Below are 19677 nucleotides of genomic sequence, written 5' to 3' on the forward strand. Positions count from 1 at the left end.
CACACATGGTCTCTATCTATATTGGTGTTAGTATTAATTACAATGATCCAATCCTAATTATACAGATATACAATCCTAAATTAGTTCTTAAGATTGCTCCTTATTGATTCTACCATATATACATGTATGCTATCATTAATATCTAAAATATTGTAACAATGTATGTACATTTCTTTATGCTTTTGCATTTGCTATTTAAAAAGTGTGCATTGATTACTTTCAGGTTTTTATCTTGATTTTGGATTTATCTTGAATTCTGATAATTCTTCACACTCTTGACTAAATGATTGTAGCTTTTAATTGTAAATAACAGAACCACATGAGCTAGAGGAATACTTAATATATTTGCCTCCCGAGCTATGTGAACTAAAAATAGTAGGCTTTTCGAAGGACATTGGTAGTTCCATATCTTTGCTACCTTCAATTATGCACCGTCTTGGAAACTTGCTGGTTGCTATTGAACTCAAGCACATGCTATCTTCTTTCTTCCCAGAGGCAGCTGAAATTAATGCCCATAGAGTAAGGCCTTTTTAAATGCAACATATTATTTGCATTTTTTTTTTGTAAGTAGTATATTCTTTTTCATCCAATTGTTGCAATGCTTATATGGTACAGATGAATGTTGCTCCATTACTAACAATTGTGAACCACTACTAGGTTCTAGAGGCTCTCACCACTGAGAAGTGTCAAGAGCGCTTTTCCCTTGAAAGACTTGAAGTGCTTGGTGATGCTTTCCTTAAATTTGTTGTTGCTCGCCATTTTTTTCTCATGCATGACAGCCTTCATGAAGGAGACCTTACAAGAAAGCGTTCCAATGTTGTAAATAATTGCAATTTGTTTAAGTTGGCTATCAAGCGCAATTTGCAGGTAAAGTTATACTTTCAAATGCCATCTTCATTACCTAAATAAGAAAATATTATTATTATTCTTTAATCTTCTATTGGATTTATATGATATACATGTGAACTGTGATGCAACCAACTCAACAAGCTAATTAAGCTATTTGGTGAAGACACATATATATTTTTGTTATATTTTTAACATGCCCTCTTACACAAGATTCCTTTGAGCTTGAAGTGTGGACAATACATAGAACAATCTACCTTGTATTGAGATTCCACTTTTTGTTAGAAAAATGGGAGTGGCAAGGATTGAACTATAGACCACTTAGTCATAAAGGCTCTGATATCATGTCATGCAATCAACTCTCCTAAAAAGATTAAGTTGTTAGGTGAAGACACATGAATGACTCTTATGTTATATTTTTAACATGGACTAATTTCTGTAACTAGCTATGTTAGATAATTTATATATATGTTAAAATTATCTTGGCAATGAAAAACAAATTTTTGTGGGTCATTCCTAACCCTACCCTGTAATTTTGGGAGATAGATAGTCACATGACTCTGTACTAGGGAACCCCATTTCATGCATAGGGAGCCATTATTGTGTCTATCCTAAAATGATGAGATCATGTTGAGAGCTAAAATAAGAGGATCCAAATCCAGTAATATAAAATCAATTCATGCATTTGATGTAGGGTTTCCTGGATGCATTGATGGTGGAAATTTGCTATATTGAAGGGTTATTGTAGATAGGTAAAGGTGGGTGCACTTAAACTTTAGAGTTGAAATTTGAAATTATGAATATTATTGATTGCACTTGGACCAGTTTGGGGTCTCCCCTCCTTTGTTACACCAATTTGGGCATACATACTAGCCTTTGATTGATTGACTGTAGATGGTTTAGGTAAGGTACTGGGTATATTATGAGATACAAATAACATATTTTGAGATATTTTTTCATATATTTTAGGGTTTTATAATTCTCATTCAACATGAGAATTTAAATCTTCCTACACACCCTTCGATTTCCGTGCTGATATAGGTCCTACACATAATTTTTTCTAACATATGGGTCTCGCATGCTTTTTATCTCTACGACATAAGATTTCAATTCTCATGTAACTTGAGAATTATAAAACCCTATATTTTAACACCGAATATTGTTGATTGATTTTTTTATGTATAATGTAAAGAACCAATTCAACCCAAAAGCTTAAGCTGGTGGGTGAGGCTACATTAATAGTTTTTTATATATCTCTAACACGCCTCCTTACGCAAGAGTCCTTTAGGCTTTAAGCATGAATATTTCATATGCCCAATTTTTTATTTACCTTGTGCTTATTTAATTCCACTAGAAAGTGAGGGCGGTGAGGATCGAACTCGTGACCTTGTAGTCACTGAAGCTCTGATAGCATGTAAAGAACCAGTTCAACCCAAAAGTTTAAGTTGTTGGGTGAGGGCCTCAATGATTTATATTATTCTCTAATATGCCCCCTCACAAGAGAGCCCATTGGGCTTGAAAGGTGGATGATGCATCAGGCTCAGCTTACCTGTGCATTGTCCATCCTTTAAGCCCAATGAGCTCTCGTGAGAGGGGGCGTATTAGAGATATATAAAACCATTAATGTAGCCTTATCCACCACCTTAAGGTTTTGATTTGAGATGGTTCTTTACATATAATGTAATACTATGAACTTATTAAGAATCAATTTGGGGTTTAAAGTAAAGAAAATTCAATATCATTTTCCAAGAAAAATAGGATTGGGCTGGTTTAAAATTAAAAAAACACAATATTTGAGAAGAATATTCACCTCAACTTCACAACTAGAATTCAATCTCATCATGCAATAAAGATGAAAGCAACTTACAAGATAACACTTACATATTTATTTTCAAATGAAACTGAAAGAAAGTCTAAGATTTTATACAAGATGAGAAGAAAACAATTCTCAGTAGGCACAAACTCAATCTGGTTAGGCAATTGTATGTTTTTATATCTGGACATGACATACGAGGATACAAATAGACAAAACATGAAAAACATGCTGAAAGCAGCACAGGCAACCCAAAGCCCAACTTTGTATTAATTTCACTTCTTTTGGCATATTTTGGAAATAGACCTCCTCTAATTTATCCCCAGGGGTGGCGGACAAGGTCCTAATACTGTTAAGGATGTAGGCATCTGGCTTCCTACTTATATTACTAACCCAAGTTGGAATCTTAGACCTCTAGGCTGGCCAAATAACACTTGGGTAACATAAACCCAAACCCAAATACATTTCTTAAACAAGGATTGAAAATATTGAAGTATCCTTAGCACTGAAATATAGAAATTAACTTAACAACAACTTAGTAAGGCTAAAACCTTGATTACTTTTTTCTACCCTGATGTCAAGCTTTAGAATGTTACTGACTTTCATCTTGTTTCTATCTCTCTGCTTCCTTTGCCAGGTCTATATATGCGATCAGGCATTTGATCCCTTCCAGTTCTATGCATTAGGGCGTCCTTGCCCAAGAGATTGTAACAAGGAAACTGAAGAAAGCATACACTTATGTCTCAATTCTGTTAAAGAGCAAGGGGGGGCAACTGAAATCCGATGTAATAAAAATCACCACTGGTTATATAGGAAAACAATTGCTGATGTGGTTGAAGCTCTGGTCGGAGCATTCATAGTTGACAGTGGCTTTAAAGCTGCAATTGCTTTCCTTACATGGATTGGCATACAAATCAAATTTGAAGCCTCACAAGTGGTTAATATTTGCGCAGGAAGTGCGGGCTATCTCCCTCTTTCTGCCGATGTTGGCATTTCTTCCCTCGAAGGTAAGTTAGGATATCACTTTATTCATAAGGGCCTGCTTCTCCAGGCATTTGTACATCCTTCTTACAATAAGCATGGAGGAGGCTGTTATCAGGCAAGTGCTACTTTTCTTTTGACTCTCGATGTCCTGACTTCTGATAAGAACTATTTTCTCTACTTTACATCCTGCTATATATGTATCTTTTCTTGGAATTCTATTGAAACATTTGATCTTTAGTTTTTGAAACTTGATAATTCTTTGCAGCGATTGGAGTTTCTTGGAGATGCTGTATTGGATTATTTGATTACTTCATATCTGTACTCAGCTTATCCCAAACTAAAGCCTGGTCAATTGACAGATTTGAGATCATTGTCTGTTAACAATAAGGCATTTGCCTGTGTAGCGGTTGATCGCAGCTTTGATAAATTTCTTTTATGTGATTCAAGCTGCCTGTCTGAGGCAATAAAAAAGTATGTGGACTATGTTAGAAGACATGTTGTATCATATGGTGGCATCATTGAAGGGCCAAAATGTCCTAAGGTAGATGTAATGACCTTTTTATAATGTTGCAACTCATTTAACGGTTGTAAAGAATCATTTCAACCCAAAAAATTAAGCTGGTGACTGAAAAGTGATGATCACATTAATGGTTTTATTTTAATATCTCTAACACACCCTCGTACTGGAATCCTTAGGCTACCTTGTGTTGATTTTAACATACTTTTTAATTTTTTTTATTAGAAAACGGCGGCGGTGATGTTTGAACTCATGACCGCTTGGTCAAAAGCTCTAATATTATGTAATGCAACCAATTCAACCCAACAACTTAATCTTTTAGGTTATATTGGCGCTTTAAATGGTATCAAAGCCTCTGTAATCAAGTGGTCTTGAGTTCGATCCTCATCGCCTCCATTCTACTAATAAATAATTAAATATTGTGGAGTTTCTTAGTACAGGTAGGTGAGCCTATGCATTCTCCACCCTTCATGTCCAATGGGCTTTTGTGTGAGATGGCGTATTAGAGAAATATAATATAATAATCATTATTGTGGCCTTCATCTACCAGATTAAGGTTTTAGGTTGAATTGACGCTTTACACTATTATTCATTATATGTCTATTATATTTACCAATCGAAGATGAATTTCCCAAACTATTACGTCTGCATCCTTTTCAAATTTCTATTTGGGTATTTTACTTGGAATTATGCTACACAAACTCACACATCACTTCACAATCTGTAAGTTTCATCATTTGACTACAGCTGGTCCGACCTCATTTTTTGCATACCTACATTTTGATTCTGCCACCTATGCCTGATGTGAGGTGATGTGCACCCGCAAGATGTGTACCAATCATTATTCTTTTACTTGGAAGCCATAATAGTAAATTAGTGGAATATGACGCTGCATTTTCTGCTCTATGGTTTGGGTTATGGGCATGAGTAACTCTTATAGGAACATTAGGAGTTCTTTTAATGTCCAATGCAAGCAGCTCAAAAGTTTGTGATAGGTTTGTATTGCTTCTTAATTTTGCATCAAAAGGTATTTGAGCTCTAAACTGACATTAATGATTGCTTCAGGCCCTTGGGGACTTGGTGGAATCTTGTGTGGGTGCCATTCTTCTTGACTCGGGATTCAATTTGAACAAAGTTTGGGAAATTATGACATCATTCTTGGACCCAATCATGAAATTCTCATCAAGCTTGCAACTGAGTCCTATTAGGGATTTGCAAGAACTTTGCCAATCTCATAATTTGGATGTGGAGTTTCTGCCATCAAAACTGACTAAAAATAAAAAGTTTTCAGTTGAAGCCAAAGTGACTGGGAATGGTGTATGTGAGACAGCTTCGGCAACCAGCGAAAATAAAAAAGAGGCTTCTAGAATTGCTTCACAGCTACTATTTTCAAACTTAAAGGTAAAGCAAGTGTGCTTAGGTTACCTTTTTTTTTTTTTTTTTTTTTTTTTTTCAGTTTCAGTTTTTATGTTTTCATTCATACTTAAAAAAATACCACATTGTTTTCCCTTTATTTCCTGTATTCATGATTTTCTGAAGGAAATGCTTAAAATCAAAAAAATATAAGATATATTTTGCTATCCTTTATGTGTTGTTATACTTATAGCTACTGTTGCAGGTCTGTTGTATAAGCTGTAGGACTATTGCATTGGTTTACTGTACATCTGGTTGTACAGAATCAAATCACTGGTTCTGTTAGAATAGTTAGTTTGGCAAGTCAGATTTCTGTTATGGATAGAATCCTAATGATCAGCTCTATAAATAGAGCACTATGTAACTGATCCAAATGTAATGAATCACTCAGTTTTTTTCTCTCTCTAATTTCTTTCAATATCTTCTACTTTCTCGTCACTTTCTCTTAGATTGATTGTATTGAAGTATGATTTGAGCGGTTATGGGTCATGTGCAGGCTCAAGGCTGGAAACCAAAGTCAAAAACTTTGGAAGAAGTTCTGAAATCAACCTTTAAGATGGAAGCAAAACTTATTGGCTATGATGAAACTCCCATTGATGTAACAGCGACTACTACCATCCCGCGCTTAGTGGTTAATGGAGAACTGTGCAGCAAGTCTGACCCTGAAATTCGCCCTATCCGAATGGTAGTTGATACATTGTCCCCACATGCGAAACCTGTTGTCCAACTGCCTCAATCTTCTGCTAAGGGAGAGCTTAGTGAAACCTTTACAAGTAATGATTGCAGCGTTGACTCGTTGAGGACAGGTAATGTAAAAGATGTAGTAGTTTTAAAGTGCCTACTATTGGAAACGTTGCCTCGCAGTTATTTCTAAACATTTGTTTCATATATTTTGTACAATGGAACAGCAAGATCACGATTGTATGAATTCTGTGCTGCTTATTGCTGGAAACAACCTTCATTTGAATGCTGCAAGGAAGAGGGACCAGACCACCTGAAGTTGTGAGTCTGTCATTATCTTTAAATTTTTAATCTTTAGTAAAATATGTATCTCTACCCAGATTTTGTAGTCTGATCTGCTGATATTCTCCTCGAGTTTTGTTATGTTTTGATCTTTAATTTTCGTGCCAAACAATTCAGCCAGTGATAGTAGTAGAACATATTTGTTCAAATTTGCAATGGGTTATTTTCTGACATTCAAATCAGTGTATTTGCCTAAATTATTAATCTTTTTTGTTTAATATGGTTGGTCTGCTTTCGCATTAGTAATTTAGGATTGATTGCTTGGGTAACACTGCATGTTTGAAATTTGTGACTAAAGAAACTGGTTCCCTCTTTTCATTTCTGAATTTATTGGAAATGATTTGTGGTGACTGGATGATGATATTAAAGTTCAAATTCATAATTTTTTGCCAACATCTAGCATACAGCATGTCTGAGTTCATATCAGGCTACATAAAGACTTTTAAAGAGCCTTCATTATTTTGTTAATTTTTCTATTTTACACGACAATAGGGATCTAATTTGACTATACTCTTTCTGTTTGCCATTCTATTTTTAGATTCACTTGCAAGGTGACCTTGGAGATAGAAGAGACTCCAGATACGATTTTCGAGTTTGTTGGGGAACCTCTACCAAAGAAGAAAGATGCAGCAGAGAGTGCAGCTGAGGGTGCATTTTGGTACCTGCAACAGCAAGGTTACCTGCCTAATGGAAATTAAGGCGCTGCCGAACAACTTTCATGTCATATTAATCCCAAGCAATTTGGTATAAGAAATCTTTTTTGACCAAGGGATTAGACAAGTTCAATATCAATATCACCTTTATTCCAAACTAGTTGCGGTCGAATTGAATGAACCCATACAAAAGTAAGATACTGCTAACTTCAATAGTAATAGGAAAATTTGATATTTCTGAATGCCCTCATCGTTATAGGTTTAGTATATAACGTGATGGCACAGAGAAGTTGCATGTAATAGAGTTTTAGCATAACCCCACAGGGTCCAAAAATGGAAATATATTCTAGAGTATTATTACTTTTGTTGTAAAGTGGCATCTATCACCGTGTGTATACTGTCCGTCATTTGTAATTTGTAACAGTATATTTTCCATGAACTACACGTGACATTTGAAGTGCAAATATTTGCACTTGATGGTCTTTTTATTTTAAGGGAAAAGAAAATTGTTCTTTACTATAATAACAAAAAGGCCCAAGACAAATTTAATAATGTATTGCGCGAGGACAAGTTTAGATTCTTGAAGCCACACTCCCATTCAGAATGAGATTACTCATTGATGCCCCCAAATAAGTGAATTACTGTAAGAATTGTGTGAAATAATTTGGCGCTTAAGAATTGTTTTAAATAAAAAAAAAAATTACTAAATAAATTTTCATTATTTGTAGTATTTAAGGCCATATGGTCTTAAGTCTGAATTAAAAGTAATATAGTGAGAGGGATGCGTTGCAAATTAACTTAACAATATTAAGATAGATTTGAACTTTGGATTTTTTTATTTTTTTTTATTTTTCTTTTTAAGGGGAGGGGCGTTGTTATTGTAGAGTATTGTCATTTGATGGATTTGAAGCAATGTTTTAAAATCTCGCTCCACCTTGTGGTTTACCCTGCTGGGTCATTGACCTCCTTTTTTCGAGAATTCAGCTTAGTAGTTAGACTCTATTTGCAAGTTGATCTCTTTAACCTCCGGTTGAACCCGTGACTCTCGTGTTAGAGGGGTCACTGTATTTTTAAAAAATAAAATAAATTATACATGTAATAACATCATTTGATGTGTAAAAATAAAAAACAATAAAAACTTGTTGCCTAGATTTAAAACTAGAACTGAAATCTGAATCGTTCTTCTCATTCTCTTCCGATTTTCTCTCCCAGAATCATGCTCAGTCTTCCTGATTCGGTGATCTCCTCCATCGTGCATGTTCTTCTTTTCCCACCGTTAATTTGTTGTGTCTCCACCTCTACTCCGCTATTCTCTATTGGGTAAAGGGTCTCCTTTCACATACTGTTGTAGGTGCATGAGAAAGAAAAGAAGGGCCTGAGTTTGATGATATAATTTTTCACTAACTCAATTGGAATATGTGTTTTATACTTTGATTAGTTTGTGAATATTAACTTGTGGATGTAATTGGTTGAATTATGTTAAAGTATGTTTTGAATCTTTAATGATTGGTGGTTTGATTTTTTTTTTTTTTGAATTTTTCATATAGGATACATATTTAATTTTTTTAATGTATATAATCGGGTTAGCGAAGTGATCCCATGACCCTCCGGTTGAACCCGTGACCCCTGATCTCGGCCGAGTCGGCAAGTTTTTAAACACTAATTTAAAGGCAGACGTTTATAACTTTGTATGCTAAATATAAATTTAGTTATAATAATAATAATAAGGGAAATATGTTTCTTATATTGTAAGAAAAAAAGTATCTCATGTTATAGAAATAAAATTATAAGTGGAACCCACAGATAAGAGAAGAGAGGAAAAAGAGTGTTGAGCCCCAATCCTTTTTTGTGTGTGTAGAAAAGTTGTTTATCTCATATAAAATGAGATAAACATAACCCTAATAATAATAATAATAATAATAATAATAGCGTCAATCAAGTGACATATGCAGTATGACCTCGTGCTAACTAACAACATAAATCTCTTGTCACTAATCTATTCGTATTGGCTTTGGTTATACTTTTTCTGATACACGCATAATCTCAACATATCACGACATTACGGGAAGTTAAAGAAAATTCAATCCTAATTAATGGCTAAATTAGTGTTCAACAAAACTAAAAATGAAAATTCTAAAATGCTGAGTTCATTATTCATATTCATTAACTCCATTTATTTTTTGAAGGAAATATCTTTCTGCTCAGTATTCCACAGCATACACACAAAAAAAGAAAAAGAAAAAAGAATTTTCAATACTTTTGAATTTACTCTGCTAATACTAATACAGTAACACACACAAAGTCACGTGCCATCGCATCCCCCGCCATAATTTTCCCGCCATAGTTTTCCCGCGAAAAGCACCCTTCTTCTTAGTCCCTTTCTGTGCTTCCTTCCAAAACCAAAACCAAAACCAAAACCCTAACCGTCAGGAATCGGAGAAGATGTCAGGTTGGGACGAGGGAGCGGTGTATTACAGTGACCAAGCCCACTCCTTGGACGACGGCACCGGTGGCCGCACCGAAGCTGCAGCCTCCAATCACTCTCTCCTCCAGAAATTCAAGGAATTCATTCGAAACTTCGAGACCGACAGCAATGTCTTCCCTTACAGAGAGAGCCTCCTCCATAGCCCCAAGCTCCTTCTCGTCGACATGGAAGATCTCGATGCCTTCGACCCCGACCTTCCCGCTAAACTCCGATCTTCCCCCGCCGATTTCTTGCCCCTGGTACTTCCCATTTCTCTCTCACTCTTCCGACAACTATCGATCGTCATCTCATTTTTTCACGATTCTTTTTGCCTTGTAGCTCGAGACGGCCGCAGCTCAGGTTTTGGTGAGTTTGAAGACGAAGGTTGCTGGAGATACGGGAGTTTTGGAGGATCCGGTGACTGGGGATGTTCAGGTTTTGCTCACCTCCAAGGAGGATCCAGTCTCCATGAGATCGCTCGGGGTAAGTGGATTTGATCTAATCTGGAGTTTGATTATTCGGAAATTGCATGAGGAATGTGATGATTTTTATTTTATTTTTTATTTTTATTTTGATAGGCTCAATACATATCAAAGCTAGTTAAAATTGCTGGGATTACAATTGCCGCATCCAGGACTAAGGCAAAGGCAACTTATGTCACCCTAATATGTAAGAATTGCAAGAAGGGGAAGCAAGTTCCATGTCGGCCAGGACTTGGGGGAGCAATTATTCCTCGTTCCTGTGATCATGTTCCTCAGGTTGAGTTCATAAAAAATGTCATATTATCTTTTATTTTTTTGCGTAGCGTGGTCTACTTGTTCTTTTATTTTGTGGATATCTCTTACAAGAAAAGAAGGTTGTTGTAGCCTGGAGAAGAACCCTGCCCACTTGATCCATGGCTTGTGGTTCCTGACAAGAGCAAGTATGTTGATCAACAAACCTTGAAACTGCAAGAAAACCCGGAGGTAGTAATATGAATTTAGTTAAGAAAAGCTTTAACGAAACTTGCAATGATAATCATATAATTGCATTTTCACGTGGTGGCTATTGAAGGATGTTCCAACTGGAGAGCTTCCTAGAAACCTGCTTCTCTCTGTTGATCGTCATCTTGTTCAAACAGTAGTACCTGGCTCAAGATTGACAATCATGGGAATCTATAGTATCTACCAGGCTTCCAACTCTTCTGCATCGTGAGATTCATCATCTTTGTTTTGTTTTTTTGTTTTTTGTTGCATTTTTGAATTTCTTAATTGTCCAATCCAGAATTGATGTCTATGTCTTCAAATTGCTTGTATTTTATGCAGCCACAAAGGAGCAGTTGCTGTTAGGCAGCCTTATATCAGGGTTGTAGGAATAGAAGAAACAAATGAAGCCAAATCTCGAGGTCCTTCTGCATTTACACCAGAAGAGGTCAGCTTTGAAACTTGAAACAATTATAAAGTGATTACTTCTTCCTTGCTTTATACCTTGTTGGTTGCCTCCATGAATATCATATTTTAGTTTAATGTTAAAAGTGCTTGTGGTTCCATTGAAACTTTAGGCTATCAATGTTATAAGTATTTTACCTTTTCCCTTCAAATACTTGGATACCGGCTGTGATTTCTCAGTTCTTCTATGATTTATATCATTAATCTTTCCTCATTTTATAAACCTAGATTAGTAGATTGACTTTTCACTCCTGCTCATTATCATGGTCTCCATCTATAGAGGTTGCACACAAATAATGGTGTTGTTTGCAGATAGAAGAATTCAAAAAATTTGCTGCTGAACCTGATGCATATAAAAATATATGCTCCAAGATTGCTCCGTCTATATTTGGGCATGATGATGTCAAAAAGGCTGTAGCCTGTCTTCTGTTCGGAGGGTCAAGAAAGGTATCCCATTATCTTTTAGTATCCATCCATGTTGTTGGGGAATAACAAAAATCCATCGTGGGAGCTGAATATATGGTCAATTTCTTTGCAAGCAGAATTTGCCAGATGGAGTGAAGTTAAGAGGCGATATCAATGTGTTGCTTCTGGGGGATCCATCTACTGCAAAGTCCCAGGTTTGTTCTTACTACTTTTATTTCTGTAGACTAGTGCTTTATGTTATTATGTGGTGGTTGAGTTGTTAAAAACCCTAGTGTGCCACTTGCATTATATTTTGTTTGTATACAACAGTGAAAGGATTTTGCCAGTGTATATGCTTTAGGTTTTGATTATTTTGACATGAAATACTAAATCCTTTTTCCTTTTTTTTTGTTTAACTTACCATTTAATCATTCACCTTTGGGTTAAAGGTGCTGTTGATGTTGACCATTTAATCATTCACGTTATAGCTTGTATTTCCTTACATGAGGTGACAATTATTTCTACAGTTTCTGAAGTTTGTTGAAAAGACAGCTCCAATTGCTGTTTATACCTCTGGAAAAGGCTCATCAGCTGCTGGCCTTACAGCTTCTGTAATCCAAGATAGCAGCACTGTAAATTCTTCACCTCTTGCATTGTTTGTATTAGATTTAGGTCGTAAATTTCTATCATCACTGCTTATTTTTGAGATAACCATAAGCTAGTACTTCACCTATATTGTTTGATAAGCCTCTGATTCTTGTTCTGTGTAATTCAGCGCGAGTTTTATCTTGAAGGAGGGGCCATGGTCTTGGCAGATGGAGGTGTTGTTTGCATTGATGAGTTTGACAAGATGAGACCAGAAGATAGGTATTGTAAACTGTTTGGTATTTCTTTTCTGTAATACATCATTGTCGGTTCATGGTGAAATTTTTTAGTTTCTTTGGTGTAGGGTTGCTATTCATGAAGCCATGGAACAGCAAACTATATCCATAGCCAAAGCAGGAATAACAACTGTTCTTAATTCAAGGACTTCTGTTCTTGCTGCTGCCAACCCTCCATCAGGACGTTATGATGATCTTAAGGTCTACTGCTTATCTAATCTTTTTCAGTTTCTTAGAAAGCATATCTTCATCACAAGAGACTAACAGGAGCCTTAAATATTCCTCCAGACTGCACAGGATAACATTGATTTGCAGACAACAATTCTTTCTAGGTTTGATTTAATCTTCATTGTGAAAGACATCAGAATGTACAGTCAAGACAAGGTAACTTTGACTGTTCTGTACTTATGTTCTCACTGTGTGGTACCTTCTTTTTCAACCTTTGAGTGCACCTTGTCCTACGAAGAAATGCTATATCAAATTTGTTTTTTTTTTCCCGTGTTAGGGACATTAACATTTAAGCATGCACATTATCTAGTGTCTATATATATGGTAGGATCATTTTACACCCGTGTGTAAATTACACTATCAATCTTGGTCTTAAATCCCACTTATATTTAACAGTTCTAATTTTTTTAGTTATTTGAACTATTGGATATAAGTGGTGGCCAAGAACGAGTGTAAGACTTCTTATGAAAAATCTACCCCTATATATATATATATTAGGATCATTTTACACCTACGTGTAAGTTACACTCAATGTTGATCTTAAATCTTATTTATATTTAACGGTTCTAATTTTTTATTTATTTGAACCATTGGATATAAATGGATCAATGGCCAAGAATAAGTGTAAATTTTTATACCGGTACAAGAATAACCTACCCTTATATATATGTGTATGTGTGGGGCCAAGAATAAGTGTAAGATTTTCTTATTTTTATACCGGTACAAGAATAACCTACCCTTATGTGTGTGTGTGTGATTTTCGTATTTTTATACCAGTACAAGAATAACTATCCTTGTGTGTGTGTGTGTGTGTTTGTTTGCTACCTTTGAATGCACCTTTGTCCTTGGAAGAAATGGTATGTCAAATTTGAGTTTTCTTTGTGTTGCGACATTAACATTGAAGCATGCACATTATACCGAGTAAAATGTGTGTGTATTCCATGTGTTTAGACCATGCGGAAATATGTTTTACATATTCAATGGCTTGATTTTCATTACTCCTCAAGTCAGTGGTTGGCTGATTTTGTTTACAGGTAATAGCTAGTCATATCATAAAGGTTCATGCAACAGCTGATGCAACCACGGGTGAGAGCAGGTCTTCTAAAGAGGAGAACTGGCTGAAGAGGTATGCTACATCGTCGACTTAGTCATAGACTATTCATTCAGTTCTTTCAATTATTTGAGAGAATGAACTTTTGAGCTGTTATCTGAATAGGTATTTACAATATTGTCGATCTCAATGCCACCCTCGTCTATCAGAATCCGCAGCAACTTTACTGCAGAATAATTATGTGAAAATCAGACAGGTATGAGTATGTTATCAATTAGCGTACAGAAAATTATTTTTCCCTGTAGTTTTTTTCGTCTGGTTATTAGATGTTTAAGATGAAGATGGAGACCAGTTGTGTCTTTTGTTTCTTTGGATGTCACTGTCAGAAGCTTCCTGAATATTCATTTATTACTATTTGTTGCCATTTTTTTCCATTGAATGCTGATTTTGTGAAATGAATATGCTTTTAGAGACATAATTCACTTTAAAAAATAAAATAAAATTACAGGATATGAGGCAGCAAGCAAATGAAACTGGAGAAGCTGCTGCAATACCAATTACTGTAAGGCAGCTGGAAGCTGTTGTTAGGTTGAGTGAGGCACTTGCGAAGATGAAACTGTAAGTGTTGCTGTTATTCTTTATTACACTTGTACATTTTTCCAGAATTCTATCTGGTGCAATTTCATAAAAATATCAAAACACTTGGTGCCTACATAGAATATAAAATATTAACATATTCTGGTGCAAGCAGTTTCAAATACATTGATAAGGTTCATAATGCATGATGTCATCCCAACATGATCAGTGGTTTTTAGTGCACAACTAGCAGTCAGAACACATTTTTCGTAAGAACTATCCAGAAAAGGTTCACCTATATAATAATAGGCCTCAAAATTTGTTCAATGGCTTTCCTGGATTTTCTATATAGCGGCTGTATCAATTAATTCAACAATTTAGAAATTATGGGCCGATAGAATTAAGCATTACAGACCAATGTTTTTGGGTTGGAAGATAATTCCATTATTCAGTCATTGTATGTGATATCCCTTCAATATGCTTTGCTAAACCGAAGTTAATAAATTTATAAGACTGATTATCCTTTTTTTGTTTTTCTCTTTTTTGGAGTTGCTTTTTAGTTTTGTTCTTTTGTAGTCCATGCATCTTTCTTTTGACAAAATGTACCTTGATGATTAACTCTTGTACCAGATCTCATCTTGCTACTGAGGAGAATGTGCAAGAAGCAATAAGGCTTTTCACTGTGTCTACAATGGATGCAGCTAGGTCAGGAATAAACCAACAAATAAATCTTACACCTGAAATGGCAAATGAGATAAAGGTTTGTTTTGTGATGAGACCGTCTCACTTTTTCCATCTAGCCTCATATCTTGATGGATTAATTGTTTGCACTGTGAGCAGCAAGCAGAAACTCAGATAAAGAGAAGAATTGGGATTGGAAATCACATATCAGAAAGAAGGCTGATTGATGACCTCAGCAGAATGGGAATGAATGAATCTACTGTAAGTACTAAGTAGCCACTTACCTGTAAAGAGTGTCATGACTTCTAAACCAGTTCTAACTGTTAAAAGATGAACGTTTCAAACAGTGTTATGCTAGATTAGACTAAGTTGTGTCTTTTAGAGACTTAGCTGGTGTTTCTCCATCATAAACACACAAACACCAAAAACATAAAAAGACTACCAACAATGAATATATTCTTACTGTGGCAGCTGGCTAGTGCCAGTCCAGCGGATAATCAGGCTTCAGGCCTTCTTATTGGTTGAACAATAACACTGCTCAAAACGAAGTTACAGATTGAAGCAATCATTTGTGTTCCTTTTATTCTCTTGGGTCAAGTCTTATCACACTGGCTTATCTATATTTTTATTGTCGGTATTTATTCATACAAATATTTGGCAGGTGAGAAGAGCTCTTATAATCATGCACCAGAGAGACGAAGTAGAATACAAACGAGAAAGGCGTGTTATATATAGGAAAACATAATACATCAGTGTTTTCTTTACCCGTTACTGATGTAGAATGCCAAGACTCATTTAAGGGCAATTGGTTGTGTTCGTGTAATATTTTTTTCTTTAGTTTTTAGGTTTTTTCCTTTATAATGTTCGATGTTAGCTTTTTGCTTCTACATGCAAATCTTATGTATACCAATCGTGTGCTCCAAAAGCAGGGTAAATGTCTAACGCTAACCTTACGAAGTTATGAACAAAAAATGTTGAGTGAAGATCCGTTGTTTATTGCAAAACAAGTTAAGAGTGTGCATACCCTTATTATTGTCTTGTCAAGCCCGGGATAAGCTACGCTACTGATTGCCGATCTTCTATATTTCATCGGGATATATCCGTGTTCTGAAACCTAAGCATGTATTTAACTAATTTTAAAAGATATAAGCTTATATCATTTTAAATCTCAATCATTTGATTTTTTTCTATTAATGATTATAATTTATTGGATCAAAATTATTAATTAATTAATAATAAATTTATAGATTATAACCGTTGATGGACGAAAATCAACGGTTAGGATCTAAAATGATATAAGGTTATATTCTTTAAAAGAATAGATATTTTTTCCTTTAACTAATTATAATGGAATGGAACAAAATTAATATATAAATATTTTTTAGTATAACCTGTAAGATATTTCCATTCAACCCCTTTTTTTGGAAGCTCAATTGCTAATTGAACAAAATTAATATTTACCATTACAAAAGATATTTAGTTCTTATTCATGAATATATTGCTGTAAAAATTATTGTAGTGTGCTCTTTTATTAACAAGTACCTCTTATGATACTCAGTAAAGAGAATCACGACTAGACCAGGGGCATCCAAATTTTAACAAATTCTCCTTTCCCTGCTGTTTTTTCTTTTTCTTTTGATGTTTCGATATGCTATTACTAATTTAAAAATGTTGGAGCGTAATTAATTTAGGCTTTGTTTGGAAGTTTGGAGGGAAGGGAAAAGAAAGGGATTCAAGGGGGAGGGAGGGGAAGAAAGGGAAGAATATTGAAGGGTATTCCCTTCCTTTGTTTGGGAGTTAAAATGGTAAATGAGGCAAATTGAAGATTAATGATATATTTTTATCATTTTACCCTTTTTATAAAATAAATATAATTATTATAGTTTACAAATTAAATTAAATTTAAAATTTCTAACAAAATTATGTATGTACTTTTCACAACACCAAAAAAGATCATATTTTCGATGAAATTTTTACGTTGCTATCCTTTGTTTGCAACGTAAAAATTTCATCACAAAAATATTTTTTTCATCGAAATACTTTTCGTCGAAAAGCGTCGAAATTTTTCAACCGATGAATATTTTTACAAAAAAAAATTTTTAACGAAATTTTCGACGAAATTTAGTTTCCGTCAAATATTTTAAACGAAAAAAGAATTCTGTCAAAAATTTTGACGGAACGTTTTCTATTCAAAATTTCGACAAAAATTGTTCTGTTAGAAATTTTGAGAGAAATATTTCATTCTAAACTTTCGACGAAATTTAGATTTTGTAAAGAATTTTGACAAAATATTTTTTCTGTCAAAATTTTTGTCGAAATATTTTCCATCAAAAAATTTTACGAAAATATTTTCTGTCGAAATTTCTTGAGAGAAATGCGTTTTGTTGAAAATTTTGATGGAAATATTTTTTATCAAAAAACTTGACGGAAATATTTTCCGTCGAAAATTTTCGATGAAAATGTGTTTTGTTAAAAATTTCGACAGAATTTTTTTTTGCCAAAACGTTTAACGTAAATATTTCCATCGAAAACTTTCGGCAGAATTTAAATTCTGTTAAGAATTTTAATGAAATTTTTTTTCATCAACAATTTTCGATAAAAATGTATTTCGTTGAAAATTTTGAGGAAAATATTTTTCGTCAAAAATTTCGATAAATATGTTTTTTTGTAAATTATTTTTGTAAAATTTAGATTCCGTAATGAATTTTGACAAAAAAAATTTCCTGTCAAAATTTTTTACCGAAATATTTGTAGTCACAAATTTTGATGGAAATATTTTTCATTAAAATTTTGAGGGAAATGTTTTCCATAAAAAATTTTGACGTAATTGTTTTACGTCAAAACTTTTCATGGAAATGTGTTTCATCAAAATTTTGGATGGAAATATTTTTGTTAAAAGTTTCGACGAAATTTAGATTCTATCAATAGTTTTAACTGAATTTTTTTTTTTCGTACAAAATTTATGTTAGTGATTATGGCAAAATTTGGTTCTATCTTTAATCTTGTCTTTAGTTTTTACAGAAATATTTTGACATATATGATTTTCATCAAAAATTTCATCACTATTTTTGACGAAATATTTTTTGTCAATAAATTCTGTCGGTATTTGAGACTTTTCTAATAATATCACATTTAAAAATGATTCACAATTATGTAGTTTTAACATTTTAATGCTAAGGGTAGATAAGTAATTTTAAATATTTTTTCTCTCAAATCCTCTAAATTGGGGGAACTTTAATTTTAAGAAGAATGAGGGTTTTGGAAGGTTTAGTAAAAATCTTCAAACTATTCCCCTCCTTTTTTTTTTTAAACTCACAAACAAGGAAATGACTTACTAAAAACCTCCATTTCCTTTTCTTCCCCTCCTAAAACTAACTCTCAAACAAAGCCTTACAGTATTAGGGAAGAATAATTTACAGGTAGAAATAAGAAACAAGAATTTACCAAAAAAAAGAAAAGTAAAGAAAGATAGAAATTAGAAACAGGTGACGAAATAGGCAGTCCACAATCTCGAAAAATATAAATACTCATAATGCATAGTTTGAGCATAATTATCTATGCGAAAAAATAAAAATAAAAATAAATCTCTTAGGGATTTTTGTATTATTTTATATTTTAATAATATTATACTATTATATTTATTATTATAATATTGTATTATTATAAATTTTCCATAAATAAAAAAAGAGGAGTCTAAATATTCATCAATTTAAGATTTAAAAGAAAACGGAGAAAGAAGAGAGTTGGCCTGAGGCCGCTCTATGGGCATAGAAGAAAAAATGAGAATTGCCAAAAGGAGGATCTTGAGAAAACAAAGCTAAGGAAAACATTTATATTCAAACAAAAAACCTGTGACGGTATGTTTTTTCTTATTTGGTTTCACATTTTGTTTTGAAACTATAACAGATTTCTTTTCACTTGAAGAAAGGCTATGTATTTTAAAAATGAGTTTTTTATATATATTTTTTAACACAGATAAATTTGAGTTTAATATAATTCTGATTATTTATGATCAATATGAAACTATGACTTTAAACTACATCTATGCTATTACATTTGGAGCTACATCTATGTACGGAAGGATCTTAAACTTACATCAATAATACTATAATTTATAAAATGATGGAACATAAAAGAAGGGGTTTGCATTTGTCATTTAACATGACACAACAAATTTTCCTACACACACAATATTTTGTGGAGCCCACACTTTTTGAAGAAAAAAAGAAAATTATAGCACGCAAAACGAATCTCTATAACATTACACAATCACATTTCCTACAACATAACTCTTATAAAACCTATAAAAGAATTGACTCTGAAACTTTTCCAACGTGATTTCTGACTCATTTGGTATATGGAGTAAAACGTAAAAGAATTCCTAAAACTATGTATATATTTTGATTTAGCATAATTTAATAATTATTATTTACCTTGTCTTTATATCAATATAATATATATTTTATTTTATTATTTTTTATAATTACGAATTTTTAATTTGAATGACATTCTAAACTATTGATAATTTGATATTATAATAGTCCTAACCTATTTAATTAGCAAATTATATGTAATTAAATAATTAAGCATGTTTTAGTGAGTAAAATTAAGTATAAGGTTTAATTAAATGAATCTGAATCACTTTGAAGTTAAAAAGTGTACTCAGTGAAAACTAAGGAGTATAAATGGATACTGACGAAAGTGCCCAAAATATA

At 33.6% G+C, this 19677-nt stretch overlaps 2 protein-coding genes across 3 annotated transcripts in view; both read left to right on the forward strand.

The window, feature by feature from the left end:
- Positions 1 to 7738, forward strand: part of LOC133317880 (dicer-like protein 4) — a 29220-nt gene extending 21482 nt beyond the window's left edge. For both annotated transcript variants that reach the window (XM_061519774.1, XM_061519773.1), the window contains 8 exons: positions 314 to 519; positions 658 to 867; positions 3297 to 3758; positions 3909 to 4184; positions 5226 to 5561; positions 6070 to 6379; positions 6482 to 6575; positions 7135 to 7738. In XM_061519774.1, coding sequence (XP_061375758.1) covers positions 314 to 519; positions 658 to 867; positions 3297 to 3758; positions 3909 to 4184; positions 5226 to 5561; positions 6070 to 6379; positions 6482 to 6575; positions 7135 to 7294 — 2054 coding nt within the window. In that variant the 3' untranslated portion in view covers positions 7295 to 7738. The remainder of the gene's footprint in view (positions 1 to 313; positions 520 to 657; positions 868 to 3296; positions 3759 to 3908; positions 4185 to 5225; positions 5562 to 6069; positions 6380 to 6481; positions 6576 to 7134) is intronic.
- Positions 7739 to 9685: 1947 nt separating this feature from the next.
- Positions 9686 to 15707, forward strand: LOC133317889 (DNA replication licensing factor MCM5). Its single transcript, XM_061519790.1, has 18 exons — positions 9686 to 9973; positions 10053 to 10196; positions 10292 to 10471; positions 10580 to 10678; positions 10767 to 10903; positions 11018 to 11123; positions 11453 to 11587; positions 11683 to 11760; positions 12073 to 12177; positions 12321 to 12412; positions 12495 to 12627; positions 12715 to 12810; positions 13689 to 13780; positions 13871 to 13961; positions 14214 to 14323; positions 14912 to 15041; positions 15122 to 15223; positions 15624 to 15707. The coding sequence occupies exons 1-18, from the start codon at positions 9692 to 9694 to the stop codon at positions 15705 to 15707; spliced, it is 2196 nt and encodes a 731-aa protein (XP_061375774.1). The 5' UTR covers positions 9686 to 9691.
- The last annotated feature ends 3970 nt before the right edge of the window (positions 15708 to 19677 follow it).

This window comes from Gastrolobium bilobum, unplaced genomic scaffold (assembly GCF_033153095.1).
Source record: "Gastrolobium bilobum isolate Gb01-03AN ecotype WA unplaced genomic scaffold, APGP_CSIRO_Gbil_v1 utg3966, whole genome shotgun sequence".
NCBI classification, from domain to species: Eukaryota; Viridiplantae; Streptophyta; class Magnoliopsida; order Fabales; family Fabaceae; genus Gastrolobium; species Gastrolobium bilobum.

What these genes read in the sequence shown, in the direction of transcription:
- LOC133317889 (XM_061519790.1), top strand. Translation starts at nt 9,692, where the DNA reads ATGTCAGGTTGGGACGAGGGAGCGGTGTATTACAGTGACCAAGCCCAC. An exon ending in TCTCCATGAGATCGCTCGGG is followed by an intron (nt 10,197 to 10,291) that starts GTAAGTGGATTT and finishes TTATTTTGATAG; the next exon opens with GCTCAATACATATCAAAGCT. An exon ending in TGTTCGGAGGGTCAAGAAAG is followed by an intron (nt 11,588 to 11,682) that starts GTATCCCATTAT and finishes CTTTGCAAGCAG; the next exon opens with AATTTGCCAGATGGAGTGAA.